We start from the raw sequence: 15,969 nt of genomic DNA on the forward strand, positions 1-15,969 counted from the left end.
GTACATCAGTGTGGCTGCTGTTCAGCATGGCTAAAATTGAGTGTTGTGGAGTGTCATAAAGCGGATTTTAGTAGAGTGGCATATATTCTTGTGGAGTGTCAGAGTGGAGTGGAGTGGTGTAGACTGTCAGAGTGGGCTAGTGTAGAGTGGAGTAGAGTGGAACAGAGTGCAGTAGACTGGCATAGAGTGGAGTAGAGTGTTGTAGACTGGAGTGTCATAGAGTGGCATGGAGAGGATTAGTGTGGACAGGAGTGGATTACTGTGGAGTGAAGTTGATAAGGGTGGAGTGAATTAGAGTGGATAGGAGTGGAGTAAATTGGAATGGAGTAGGGTGGATTAGAGTGTACTGGAGTGAAGAAGAGTGGATTGGAGTGGATCAAAGTGGAGTGGAGTGGATTAGAGTGTTCTAGATTGTAGTGGATAAGAATAGAGTGCAGTGGATTAAAGTGGACTGGAGTGAAGGGACTGGAGTGGATTAGAGTGAAGTGGAGTGAGTTAGAGTGGATTAGAGTGGAGTACAGTGGATTGGATTGTAGTGGATTAGAGTGTATTGTGATGTGGATTAGAGTTGACTGGAATGGATCAGTGTGCAGCTGATTAGAGAGAATTGTATTGGTGTGACGGGCTGGATTGCGGTCGCCCGCACACATCCCTGACTTGTGCTGACTCTGCCCCTGGTGCTCATAGTCTGACCCGCCTCCCGTCCTGTGATTGGTGGGATGGCCATGAATGGCGGGCCACTGAGAGGTCAAAACTGCCACTGGCAGCACTCGCGGATGTCGGTGGTTCAGAAGACACAAACGAACGACCACGGGAGGCGGAGGAAGAAACTCGACCACGAGAGGAGAAGGAAAACGCTCATCAGAAGGACGAAGGAGAGGGAGAGTGGTGGCGCCTCGAGACACGAGAAACAGCGACTCCCGTCTTCTACTTGGGAAGACAACCGGAGGCATCTGATGGGTTCAGCTGAGACAGGCAACCGGGAGGACGGAACGCTACCGCCCGCCACGCTTCTGGAAGCGTGGAAACTCCAGGTGCGTGGGATCACATACCTGTGAGAAAACGAGAGAGAGAGAGAGAGGAGTGTGAGAGACCTGTATGTAAGGGGGGGGAGAAGGTGATAACGAAAAAAGGGAACAAAACTGGCACTGAAAGGAGGAAGGGGGGGAGAAACAGACACCCCACCAATTGAGAACCATAAAGCACTTTTAGTAGACTATTGCACTTTAAAGGCACTGCGCACAAAAGGCATAGGCACCAAAGAAAAGGAAAAGAGGCACTAAGCAATATAATAAGGCCAAGCGGACCATTCCAGGACAGCGCATAGAAAAGACAGAAAACAGAAGAGAGACAGATAAAAAAAAAACTGTTAAGAAAGAGAAAGACAGTAAGGAAACAGAATAAAAAAGACCAAAATAAAGGCAACCTGACCACTTACCTTATTTCCTCTGTTCTCTCCACATGTACTTCCCGGGGACACCGGTACGCCAAGAAAACAAAGAAAGAGACGAGTGAAGAATATACCACAACTGAAACAGCCATTTCACCCACCGCCCAAGAAGGAAACCTTAAACATACCTGTACCTTAACTCACCAATTACCACCTAAATCCAATAAAACATTGGTACACCGGAACATCGCGTTTGAGTATTCCTTCCACGCGGGCCCCGGTCACAAGTGGATTACAGTGGCGTGTATTAGAGTGGAGTGGATCCACGTAGTGGATAAGAGTGGATTGGAGTGGACTGGATTGGAGTGGATTAAAGTGAACTGGAGTGGATTAGAGTGGATTGTAGTGAATTGTAGTGAATTTTGAGTGGAATGGAGTGGATTAGAGTGAAGAAGATTTGGAGAGGAATATTTGACTGGATCAGATTACAGCGGAGTACATTAAAGTGGATTTGATTAGAGTGGATTATAGTATATTAAAGTGAACCTGATTTCAGTGGAGTGGGATATATATATATATAGAGAGAGAGAGAGAGATAAATATATACACACACACACCTATATATATATATATATATATATATATATATATATATATATATATAAATATATATATATATATAGTATATTATTGTGGAGTGGATTAGAGTGGGTGACAGTGGATTAGAATGGATTACAGTGGATTGGAGTGGGTTAAAGCAGAGTCAATTAGAGAGGAGTGGATTAACGTAGACTAGAGGAGTGGATTAGTGTGCAGTGGACTGAATTAGAGTGTGGGAGATTGTAGTGGAGTCGACAGGAATGGTTTAAAGGGGAGTGGACAGAAATGGGGTGGACTGGAGTGGATTATAATGGATTGGAGTGGAGTGGGTAGGAGTGGCCTAGCGTGGATTAGATTAGAGTGGACTGGAATAGACTAGAGTGTGGTGGAATGGAGTACAGTTGATTGACGTGGATAGGATTAGAGTAAATTAGAGTGGAGATGATTGGCAACATGGGTGTGGAATTCCTATAGCCTGACACCCAGTACATATTGTGTGGGGTTAAAGGCAACATGTTTTCATATTCATTTTGTCCTTGGGACAAGTAGGCCCAACCCCCTGCAGTACGAACCCTTTGTCTGCCAGTTTACAGTACCTCATTATGGATCAGGGAAGGGCACTGTCTACAGTAAAGGTAACATTTGTGTCCTTAAGTTAATGCTGTTCGAACTTGTATTTATGGTCCATTAATGCAAAGCCTTATAATTCTATGTCTAATGTTCACAGAATGCTCTGTAGCTAGATGCAGATATTTTCAGAAGCTTAAAAGCAATATTGAGGATTATTTGCTTTCAAAATCAAAACGTTCATTAAAAAAATGCAACTAGGTGAGGCTACCCCAAGAATGAGTGGTTTTGGAGGGAGGTGGGCCAGACCTTGGAGGAAGCCACAGGTATTCCCCTCGAATTAAAACCAGACTGCACTCCTAGGAATCTGGGGACACACTGATCAAAGTAGATAACATAAGTCACTGATTAGTCTTGGCTATCTGGTGGCTAAAAGAGCCATTGCCAGACAATTGAGAACCGGTACACCTCCAGGATGCAATGAATGGTGAGGGAAGATATGAACAGATGCCGGATACTGAAAAAAGAAATATACCAGGGGAAAGACAAGGAAAAGAAATATGAAAAGATATGTGGTGGATGGGTGGCAGTTTAGGCGGGATAGGGAGGTTCCTAGCAAACTTATAGCTCTGGTGGCGGGGGCCATGAATAGAAGGGGAGACACTGGCCTGCAGGGAACCTAAAGGACACCGGCGGGCTCCAGGAAGAAGAACTGAATGTCCAACGTGCCAGACCCTCACATGTATTAAACTGTACTTCTAAGTAGATGTATCTTCGGGAGGGGGGATTTTTATAGCACCCTCTGAAATGTGTCTTCACTTGTTCTCTTTGTTTTGTAATTTAATAAAATAAAATAAAAAAAATGCATCTAGGAAAAAATACTTTTGTAAATCACTGTGAAATTTTAGGTTCCATTTCTTTGAAGTATCATTTAGCAAAATGTGTTGATGCATCCTAGTATTTCCAAATAATATATCCATAATGAAAAAAATCAGTGTAATGAGTTTCAACAAGATTATGGGAAACAGGAAAATAAGCAAGCTTTGGCAAAGTTAGTAGGTTCGACCTTGGTCATCAGCCTTTTGATTTAATCAATGTATGTCTTGTTCTGACATGGTTTTTGTAAAACTTTATTGCAGTGGGAGCTGCCGAACCTTCACTATAATAACAAACACAGGCAAAAAGCAAAAATATTTTTGGTCTTGAAAAGCACACACTGCCACAGTAGTACCTGGCACTGAACAAAACTATTTTGTGTGTGCCAAAAGGCTCCTTGTTAAACAGTACAATGCTGTTACTCACAGTAAAGCCTGCTAATACACAGATGTGAGAGACAGAATTTTTATAAAAACAATAGGTCATGGTTAATGTCAGATCTAATTAGGGGCCCAATTCTTAAAGGAAGTCACAAAAGTGCATCCATGGTATATATTTTTTCATTAGTGCAGATTTACGACTCATGAATTACTTAAAATTTACAGAAGTAGGCCAGGAAATGGTACTTCTAGAAAATATTTGTGAACTGCACTGTAGCTCCAGCAAATATGTATGTGCAGATTTGATCATGCCAAAATCTGTTAAGCATGTACAAGTTCACTTGTCCTCCAATTACTTTCTTCTCAACTGTTAGGAATATATTTCCATATTTTCTCAGTATGGGAAAAGATTAGGGAAGAGTTGGCAAAAACCCCTAAAATATGTAAGTTCGTAGGTTTGCAGAGACTCAAAAGGGCATTCCAAACCTGGACTATTGCTTACTGCTACCTACAGACCCAGTATGTACATTTGTGGAAAGGTGGCAAAATAAGGGATTTGCTAGTATACATACCCTACTATTGTATGAGCCCTTGCATAATCAGAGGCTATTATCAGAGCCCCTACATAATGAGACTGCGGCCATAATTTGTCACTGCACTACACTGCACCAAAGGGACAAGAGGATTTTGTTATGGGACAAGTAGTTTTATGAAGCAATCTGTCCCATGGACAACAAGATATTTTATTAAATTGTACACCCTTGTGACTGGAGTGGATTTGTGTGGAATGATTGGAGTGGGATGTGGGGGGCGTGGAGTGGACAGGAGTGTATATGAAAGAAGAGGTGTGGATTGGAGTGTATAAGAGTGGAGTGGATTGGATTAGATTAGAGTGGAGTGGAATAGTGAGGATGGAGTCGATTTTATTGGGTTAGAGGGGAGTGGATTGGAGTGGACTGGAGTGAGATGGTGTGGATTACATAGTATTAGAGTGGAGTGAACTGGCGTGGCATGAAATGGAGTGGAATGGATTACAATGGAGTGCCCTGGATCACACCTAGGAGGGAAGCCTAAACTTTGGTTTTTTCTGGTGTCACTCTGCACCCCCAAGGTAAGTCAATGTTAAACAGAGGATGCATTTCATCTCAGACGTGCAAATTACTGCCCCGTAGATTGTGGTCACACCAAAAAGTCTAGAATATCAAGCAAAACCATAGCATTGCCCACCACACATACATCTTTAAGCAGTATGATACAAGAAAAAAGCACTATTAATGATAAAAAAAATATTACCTCAATTGAGTTGGAAATAGCGGATGGGCACTGATTAAGTTGAATTAATCAGTGCTTTGTTCCTGCTCAGCAGAAAGAAATGGAAATGACGCTTAGTATGCAGTGTCCAATTACAAAGCTATAAAGAAGAGTGTCAAGCAAGCCAACAAATGGTAAGCAATGGGAGTACTACAAGCTCCTTTTGTAAACTATGGTGTCTTGCAAGCATGAGCTCATGCATTAGCACATGGCTCACACAGGCCCAACACTAAAAATGAATAAAAAAAGATCACCTAAAATGGGCATGTATAATGTTTCGAGCTCACTGGGGAGAAACACAGAGTACTGTCAAGAAACATGAGGGAGCAAGAGGAAAGCTATTCACAATTTTTTGCCTCAGAGTTTTATTCCAACATGGTGGCTGAAAGCATTTTAGTATGGAGGTGTGGTAGGTATTGTCCCCCACCAGGGATACAGGTAAAAAAAAAAAGCCTGCAGCTGTGAATCTAGAATCAGCTGCTCTGGAACATAACTTACATATGACATGGTTTGAGACCAAATAGCAAGTTCAAGTCCCGGGATGGCAGAGGCTGGTGCTCAGCTGGAAATGACAGCAAATTATCTAGATTACTCTATTACCATATGATGCTGGAATTTCAAAATGTGAAACCAGATAACCCGGAGTCAATACCGGCTTCCCTGCTTGACCAAACTTTGGCATCCTAGGCACATATTTTAGTTCACAGGGCCTCTTTTTTCTTTATTATCACATATTAACACACTTTTAAATACTTGAGTTGAGGATGTGCACTGTACAATCACCTCTTATAGTTGATTTAATAGAATGCACCGTTGATCCATATGTAATAAGAATCTAGGTCAGGTTTTGGGTTTACATGGCTACTGACTTACCTCTTAGTTCACTAATGGCATTGTCATTAGAAGGCGAGCTATGAACGTTTAATAAATGTCTGTCTATGCAGTGATAATATCTGATGTGCTAAAGCGAAACTCTTCTGCACGTTAAAGAAATTCACTTTTTTGATTTTCGAAGAGGTTGTATCATATTTTTACATTATGTTTGTTGAACGTTATACATACCAAACATTTTTATGGCTTGGCTTGGCTTGTGAGTGCACTCTAAGAGTTAAACCAGACCCATGTCTCAGCTCGCCCTATTAACTTGCCTGTGCGCCCTCTCTATTTGCGATTCAAGCTTAATACACGGGGTTGCAAGTCACTTGATAAAATGATTTGTAAAAAGCCGGGACTAGAAACATGAAGAGCTGCATACATGCACCAACTTTATAACTCTACCATCAAGTCTTCAAGAAGTGGAGATGAAGAAGAGGGCATGCAGTGAAAATACTTTTAAAATAAGTGATCCTAGGGCAGGGACCAGAGTTTTTTTTTGCTTTACCTAACCACAGATATGAGTTCCCAGGGAGAACTGCCAGGCGCAGTTGGGATGGGCAGAGGCATAGCTTCAGCTGAGGTATTTGGTGTGTGACAACTCTCAAATGCATTCTTGGTTTGGTAGTTGGGTCGGGGGACCCTGAGTCGGGTCTGCTATGTGCCTGGCTGTTTTTCTCATTGTTCTCATGTCACTAAGAGGTTTTAAGTTGTTAATTTTTTGGATCAGGATCTAAAATATATTTAGTGTCTGGTTTACCAAAAAAGTAGTAATTCTGCACCCACTGAAGCACCCCTTTAATGGGTCCAAATTTACTACTGTTTGGAATCCACCAACATTGCCAGTAGTAGTTTTGGAGAGCTGAGCCAGTCCAAAGTTTCCAGGCAAACTACTGGCAATCAAACCCCTAAAATTTGACGGGATGAATGTCTACAAATATTTTACGCAGTGGCAAATGCTGGGGGTAGCATTCCAACCCATTGTTTTTCACCCACTGTGTCACGCTAGAAAGAGGCCCACCTAATGCAAATGAGTACTGACTGTGTCTCATACAAACAGTCCGTCCCAAACCTTGGTCATCTCACTCTTCTATCCTGCAGCCCAATGCTTTTTTGGTTGGGAAATTTGAGGTTTACCACCCTCGGAATTTACTGATTAAGGTAAGCCCCTTATACAATGATCTAATTTCTTGCACAAAATAGGCTTAATGGTCAAGTAATGGGTGGTTTTAGAGCTGCTTTACATTTCCGCAAGTGTACTGAAAGCAACACACATAAGCTGTGCGTGGTACGTAAATAGGAAAATGCAACGAGAAATTAACCAAAATATCATCAATATTTTTTTGTCCTTTATGTGTCTTTGGGTGGACCAGAATAAAAGATACTACTAACCACTTGTTAGGCCTTTTCCTGTGTTACAAAGGTAGAACGGTGTCGCCAGCATGAATACCAAGACCTACCCTTCATTTCTATGAGTGGCACTGAACATGCACTACCAGAAAGCACCGATGCAAGGGATCATTTGCTATATCCATGATCCTCAGGGGTAAGATCACGCACAAGGGTATTTTGATACTTTCATATGAAATATATCCTCACAAATTAAGCATTTAAAAAATGTGAGTGGACAGGGAAAAAAGGCACAGAAATAGTAACTTTTATTCTCAATGCTCTGTTTGAAATATTTTGAGAATATAGATTTACATGGCATGCTGGAAATCAGCTCCTTTACCAACCACCATTGCAAAATATATAGCTACACAATCCTCCTGTTGGTTGACACAAAATGAGAAAGATAGCTCAAACATAAAATAGTGAATGGGGTGGTGATCCAAAGCCCAATCTTCGTGTATTTGTATGTATTTCTGATATGAGGGCTGGCATGCAAGATCAAAATGCAAACAACTCTGAGACATAAGCACTGAATAGTTAAAATATAAATGAATCTGCATAATAATAATAATATACGTTTTGTCATTATTCATTCGCTACTTGTATTCAAAGATTTCTAATGGAAACATAGCTTTGAAATTTCTGTTTTTAGGAATTTCCTGATGAGGGCGAGTGTGGCTCTCAAAGTGATGTTCAAAGCTTTCCAGAGCCTGTGACCCTGAAAGCCCAGACAGCTGTTTGTTAGTGCCTGAAATTGCTGGGCACGCTAAAATATCAGGTGCAAGATGGCCAAGAACAGGTCTCTCATTGGAATGGATTGTGGAGCCATGTTTTGGATGTAGCTTGGGCATTAGTTCTTACAGAACTTGTGGACTATATGTGCAACTGTGAAGGAAGAGCACATAGCCCTGTGGCTGCCCTGCATGCAAAAGGATGTTTGAAAGAGTACTGAATATCAATCAGTGAAACTGAACTAGTTTTTTATGAAGTGAGGTATTCCCCTCTTACAAGATCTACGGTGTGGGAGTGATTTCTTTTTCCCTCTAAAGTCAGGAACCAAGAGCCATTATTATACTTTCATAAGTCACTGTTGATCACCTTGAGCTTACCTGGAAAATAACTTTAGACAACGGATGTCAGCCTGCCAATACAGTTCAGGACTTTTTTAAGCAGTCACATTGACATTTGCATATCATTAAGGCAGAAAAAAGCAAAGAGATTTAGTTACACTCTAAAAATAATGTACACATTGGAATGATTATCTATGCAGAGAGTACAGCAACTTAGTGATCTAAACAGACATTCTAATCAGGGCTGTGTAACCATCCTGTAAGCTGAAAATGTACCTACATTAGCACACATTTTTAACCTGATAAATGAGGCTGGTTCCCATCTGAAGAAGACGACCCTTCACCATATTCCAGACAGATCAGTGGACATACTACAGATAGAAAATGCTTTAGGGGCTACTGTCACAAGAACCAAAAATGAGAGAGCAGTGCATTTTAAATTACACTACTTCCAAAGTTTTCTGACTAGCTGGGCCTGAGTATCTGCCTGCTCGCATGTGGACACACAGCCATCATACCAGCAACACGCTTCAGGTATAAAGCACAGATTGCTGAAAGACAACATTAGTTTACGGTACTCACCAAGCCAGACCAACCTTGTGGCATCTCTCTCCTCCAGGTGATGCTGCATGTCACTGGCTGGGGCTCAATAAAATATCTACAGTCCAAAGAACTCAAGGTCTCCAATAGTACATCCGAGCCACCATCTTCCAGAATACCTGAGGATAAAGGAGATTGGTGCTAAAGCTATAAGTAGCGCAACAGACCAATTGACTCTGAGGTGAAAAACTCAGTTTGCTTCTTGCGATTCAACTGCCGCGCCCAGGTCAATTTTTTTTCCAATTTAACTTGATTTGTCTGTAATGTGCAATTTAGTGACCCTATATTGGAAGGTTTGTAAACTAATAATCCCTCACATCAATTTAAACATCACTTTGATAGGTAGTGTCCAGGGATGCAATTGCTCATGCGTCAGACAGCCTGTCTAAGTTCAGGTCAACTGTTAAAATTCAACCTGGAATTTAATCAGCAGGGTTAAACATCAGTGCTATGTTCAGCGACGTGGTGATATCATTTTAGCTCCTATGTGGATGCTGCAATAGCACTAAAGCTCTAAGTATAAATTGTGCTTGGAAACCTGTGCTAAGCAGCTACGATGTAAACTGATACAGCCACTGAATTTATGTTTGCCCCTAGATTTACTGCTATCAAAATGGGGTAAGACATGGTGGTAAATGGGTGAACAATGACATTCTATACTTGTAACTTTAGGGAAATGCTAAGAAAGTGCATATGGGGCGGGTGAGGTCACCACTATTCTAATGTAGAAGGCTAAAGAACGTGACAGGTCATTTGTTGGTGCGTGCCACACAAAATATAGTACAAAGTACAACTCAGTGCTTATTTTCCAGGGACCTTCAAATTTCCAAGAAGAGCAGGATAACAATAATGTGATTTTGCAGTCACAGTTGTTGTGTTTTCTAGCAGTGTAAAAAATAAAAACAGATGTTATCTTTCAAATCTGAAAGTACTTAATTTATCAACCACAAAATGATGAAAGGTAAAGTGAACCGTGAAGGTCACATCAAACCACAGGCATGTTTTTTGGATTATATGTTTATTGTTTATATATATAATAAAACACACATGACAAACACGTAATAAAACTCCAAATCACCACAGACGCCCCCGGTATATGGATGAATAGCATTTGAAGAAGCAACGTTTACCAGGTCCTTTTGTACAATATTTCCTTCCACTCCCATGTTTCAGGTGAAGCTCCCCACCTCAGCTATCTTGGGATCCCGATGGATTGAGGAGCTCCGATTATTCCTGCCTACTGGGTTGTCCCCCAACCCAGCCAACCCAGATCTTGTTTAATTTCTTCTGGAATCCTCTACCCTTGTAAATCTCTTTTTCCATGATTCTGCAGAGGTCCACGACTGTCTTGCAGTTCCGAAGTTGGGGGGAGGGGACTCCCAATCCCCATCGCTGAGCGAGATCTTGTTTTGCTACCATGCAGCCCAGGTTCAACAAAAGTTTCTGGGAACAGGAGAGATCTGTCGGTCCCCATGCACTCAGCAGGGCTAGTCTAGGGTCGAGTTCTAGGGGAATCCCTGTTGCCTCCTCAAGGGAGCCCCCTACCTCTTCCCAAAAATCTTGTAAGCAGGGGCAGATCCATAGCACGTGAAAGAATGCGCCTTCAAGCCCACAGCCTCTAAGGCATTTTACATTTTTCTCTCTACCTATCCTTGTTAAAAGTGTGTGAGTGTAGTAAACCTGGTGAACTATTTTGAGTTGGATTAGGCAGAGGCTCGCCGGTATGGCAACGCTAGAAACATCAGGGTCTCCCACCAGTCGCCCTCTTCTAGGTCCCAGGTCCATTATTTATCCAACAACCTCATCAAAGGGGCTTGCTTGTTTCTCATAATGGTACCATATGCTGGGGAGATCAGTTTCTTGTCTACCCGTCTGTCGGTCAGTCTATCCTCCAATGGGTAGTCCTCCTGCGTCTCTTCCACCAATGATAGACAGTCCCTGAGGGTATGGCTCAATTGACCGTATTCTCGGACCGCTTCTCTGGCATCTGATTTTCTATCAGTAAATGGATAAAGGGAACCATCCCGTTTTCATCCCACACAACTGCAACAGTTGAAATGCCAATATTGTCCCAACCTCGAAAACCTTCAAGGCTGCTATGGGGAGCAATCTGGAATCCTCCCACAATTGTGTCTTTGGGGTCAGCCTGGTTTCCCACCCCATCTCTCTGGTCAGTGCCCCCAGATGTCCGCCACTGTACCCATGGCCAGGAATACTTCGGAATACAGCTTCCCCCATAGATTGCATGCATACAACTCCTCTAACCCATTCCCAACCTGTCTTGTCAGAATGGCGGGTCATCCCAATCTGTGTAAGCCCAGAGGTTAACCAGGCTCACATGTACTGCCTTGTAGTATTTCTGAACGTTTGGTAACGCAATGCCTCCCTCGTTCTTGGATCTCTGAAGGATCCTCGAAGCAATGAGGGTTGTCCTCCTGCACACAACAACGTTCACACCAACATATCCACATATCCACCCTAGCAAAAAATGACCCCGGGGCCTTTTACGGACTGTTCTGTAGGACATATAGGAACCGAGGGAGTGCCACCATTTTTAACACTGCTGCATGCCCGAGCAGCGAGAGTGGTAGTGACTGCCAATGTTTTACATCATGTCCCAATTGATTCAAGAGAAGTCCCAAGTTCACCTTGAAATGCCAGGCCAGGCGGATTTTTAGTGATCCACATCCCCAGATATATGAACTTGCCTGTTTCAATCTTCAGTGGCAAGACAAGCAACAACACCTGGTCTAGTCTCCCACCTGAAACAATAAAGATTTGCCCCAGTTAATGGTGAACCATGAGTGTTACCTTAATATACGGAAGATGTCTTGCAGCCTGTGTAGAGTCAGAGTCACTTGTGTCAGGTATAACAGAATGTCACTGGCATATAGTGACATGCGTTCCCCCCAGCCTGTGCCTTCCTGCCATCTCACGACCTGCGCATCTATCCGCACTCATTCTGCCAAACCCTCTATCGCCAATGCCAATAAAATCGGTGAGAGTGGGCCCCACTGTTGCATACCCCTTCTCACATTGAATTCCCTGGAGGTGTGACCGTTTAGCGGTAGTCTAGTCATCGGTCTGTCATAAAGTAGTTTGACCCATCTTATATATTTGGGACCAAAACCTATTTTAGACAGTACCATGAAGAGATATATCCATTCCACTGAATTGAAGGCTTTATTCGCGTCAAGCAAACCTATCACCTCATTTGTGAGACCACTGCCAAACTGTTATGAACCTGCTGCAAATGTAATGCAGTTGAGTGACCCGGCATGAACCAATATTGGTCTGGGTGCACCAGCTCGGTTACCACCATCCTCAATCTACTGGCCAGTAACTTAGCCAGGACTTTACCATCTGCATAAGGCAATGAGATTGGTTGGTACGAATCACACCTATTTCGGGGCTTGCCAGCCTTTGGTATGAGAACCACTATCGCCAGTATCATGTCTTCCGGCAGTTCTCCAGTCAGAAAAGCCTCCACAAAGGCCTCACGGAAAGGAGCCGCCATCCATCTGCTCTATCTGCAAAACTAGTCTACCAGGAACTGATTTGGGCCCGGAGTCTTGCTTGACAACATCTATAGCATGGCCGAGGAAACCTTCGCCACCAAAATATCGACCTCCAGATCTCTCATATGATTCTTAGCTAATCTCCGCATTGGGCAATCATCCATAAATGGCAAAACCACCTGTTCCAATACTCGCAGGCGCGTGCTTTAAAAATCTTCTAGGTGACTAGCATATACTTCCGTGATCTCCTGACTCCCTATCACCATTCCTCCAGAGACTGCCCTCAACTCTCTAATAGACAAACGTTCCCTTTTCTTGCTCCCGATCCATGTCAATAGTTGCCCTGCTTTATTACCCACCTTGTACATCCTTTTTTGTTTTGCAAGATATGCCGCTCGAAACTCACGCTTGCCAGCTGCCTGATATTCAGCTTCTTTTCGCACCATCTCCTTCTTCCCTGACAGCGCAGGAGAGTCTGCATTTTCCCTCTCTAACGGTGTCAAATCTTCTTCTAGCATGGCCAATCTAACACATCTCTCCCTCAGATTCCCAATCTCCCCCATGATAATAACCCCTCCCTTACACCTCCCATAGTATAATATGACTCTGTTGTGTGTTTTTATTCTGCTCAACATAAAGCTTGAGGCGTTTTGCCTTCATCTCATTCATTAGGCACCATGTTTCCATTCGCTACAGCCCTCGAGGTGGCTGCACATTAATGGTCACTGTTACCTGTACAAACCTTGAAAAATCTACTTGCCCACTCGCTATGGCGAGTCCGATTTTATCAGGTCGGGCTATTTTTAGCACCTACTCATCCGTTCTGGTAAGGGAACTTAAGCTGGAAGGAACAGATGTTCTATTCATTCAGAAAGTGAATGAGCAATAAAGACACCTTCAAATCTTGTTTTTATCTTGACATATTTGCTATCTGTTTAAGGATAGAGATCAAATGTAAGTTTGTCTTTTTACTAATTGGTTCTTATCTTATCCTGGAAAATGACGTTTACTTTTATTTCTCTTATTACAGTTAGAGGTTTTTGTCAAGTAGCTGTCTGACAATCATTGTGAAACAAAAGGCTGTAAGATGTTGTTTTTTTTCTAACACACAACATTTAAACTGCTTGTAAATAAATAGTACAAGTATTTCAAAATATATCAGGAATTACAATAGAAATGTTGTTTTGTAATTCAGGGGTGTGATGCAAGGAAAGATTGAAATAGGAGCAAAGCAAATCAGAACACCTTATTTGATGATGTGCAAATAAATATTTGCACAAACTTGATTTCCAAACATTTTACACTATATAGTTTTATCAGTAAAACCTTGTCAGTGAAATGTAGATTTATATAGCGTGGCTTATCACCCGTAAGGCTCTCAAGGCGCTGTTCATGAGCACGGGAAGATTAAGTGATATGCCCAAATCACAGGACGTTGCGCCAACGCCAAGAGTCAAACCCGGATTGCCAGCTCCTCAGGAGGTCGCTCTGACCGCTGCGCTACACCCTCTACCTGTGAGAAATGTTGTGGCCATTTCAATGGAAAATCTGCTGATTGCAAATAAGTGTGCTACCACTTTATGCTTCAAGTAAGTGTTTATTAATACGTTATTAAACATGAGTTGAGAAACATCTGCGCCCCATCCCGATAACAACGCGGTCAATGAACTAAAAGGCAAGTTAGAGGTCATGTGTATCCTATCTCTAGCTAGATTTGTATTATATTTGGAGCAAATGTTTAGTCTATTAAATCAAACAAAAGGGTTTTTTTGTGTTTTTTTTTTATAAATGTTTTTATTTGAATTTTAACAGAAACATAGCATAGCCAGTTAGACATTATACAGCAATCTCTTTGTAATGCATCAAAACTAATAACATATGTCAAACATCCCCAGCCCTCCCGCTCCACCCAAACCCCAACAGCACGTTGAGCAGTCCCTAAGTTCATGTCTCTCATCCCACTCATCATTCCCTGCGGTCTCTCCTGTTGCCATATGTCAAGGAGTGTCTCCCTCCTCTCCCCAGGAGTCCATACACGACAGTCAGCTATATCTCCAAGGAGTAATACGTCATCCATGCTCCCCAAATCTTTTGAAACTTCCACAGGCATCCTCTATTTGTGTACGTCACTTTTTCCCCAAACATGAACCCGTCCATCCCTCTCCTCCACACCTTCACCAATGGGCACGTCTCTGAGCCCCAAAGGCGGGCTATATCCCTTTTGGCTACCATCAGTCCCAGTCCACACAGCGTAAGTTTTCTCCAGGGCAAGTCAGTATCATTAGGTATTTCCAGTAGAATAAATATGGGATCTAAAGGAATCTGTACCGACAGCACTCCCTTCATCTCTTCCATCACCTTACTCCAAAACTCCTTAATCTTGGGACATTCCCACACCACGTGAAGGAAGGATCCAACATTACCACAACCTCCGATACAGTTCGGGTGTCTAGCCCTTCCCATCAAGTGTAGTCGTTGTGTATCATAGTATACCCCTGTGTAGAATTTTAAACTGAATCAGCCTGAGTCGTGACCTAATCGCCACCTCTCTGGGGAACATCAGCGCCGCCTCCCAGTTTATATCTTTCATCGGTCCCAGCTCTGCCTCCCATTTATTGTGCAGGTGTACAAGTGTATTTGGCATATTGTTGTTAATATTCTTATATATTAGGGATGTCGCCTTAGCATCTATCCCACCCATTAATAGTCTGCCCTCTAGAGGAGTGCACTCTGGTATTCCTTCTCCCGGGAGACCCTCCGCTCTTCATGCATGTCTCAGGCGTGTGTAATAATAAGGCTGTGTGTTGCTCAGCGCATATTCAGTTTGAATGGACGCAAAGGACATAATGCCCACATCCTCCATCACGTTACCGACTTTTGAAATGCCAATCCGGTCCCAGCATTCGTAACCTTCCAGTTTCTTAATTTCCCGCAACCAGCCCCCCTCCCAGAGTGGGGTCTCTTTGGAGGGACGCCCATGCCACTCCATCGTCCTATTAGCTCTCGTCCAAGCCTTCAGGGCCGCCTGAGTGGCTGGAAGAAGATGTCTAATCCCACTTCCCTCATTTAGGAACTGCCTGCACGACCTCCTATCCCATTGGAGCCGCTCTAGGCAGAATGTGGGATGTTCTTCTGATGCGAATATCCAGTCGTTAACATTGGCCAGGTGCGCCGCCCAGTAATACGCCTCTATATCCAGCAGAGACAATCCCCCTACGTATTGATTGCGTTGTAGCGTTTTAAGAGCTATTCTAGGATGTTTCCCCTCCCAGAGGAAGAGTCGCAGATCGCGATCTATGACCCTGAACAGGCTTGAGGGGATCTGATAGTATGTGTTTTGGAGAACATATAGGAGCTTTGGTAAGGGAATCATTTTAATCATTGCCACTCGT

At 42.9% G+C, this 15,969-nt stretch overlaps 1 protein-coding gene across 1 annotated transcript in view; it reads right to left on the bottom strand.

Annotated features, from left to right (window-relative positions):
- Positions 1-15,969, bottom strand: part of EME2 (essential meiotic structure-specific endonuclease subunit 2) — a 186,819-nt gene that overhangs the window by 143,406 nt on the left and 27,444 nt on the right. The window contains exon 2 of the mRNA XM_069210563.1: positions 9,042-9,178. Within this exon, the coding sequence (XP_069066664.1) occupies positions 9,042-9,178 (137 nt within the window). The remainder of the gene's footprint in view (positions 1-9,041; positions 9,179-15,969) is intronic.

Source organism: Pleurodeles waltl, chromosome 10 (genome assembly GCF_031143425.1).
Source record: "Pleurodeles waltl isolate 20211129_DDA chromosome 10, aPleWal1.hap1.20221129, whole genome shotgun sequence".
Lineage (NCBI taxonomy): Eukaryota > Metazoa > Chordata > Amphibia > Caudata > Salamandridae > Pleurodeles > Pleurodeles waltl.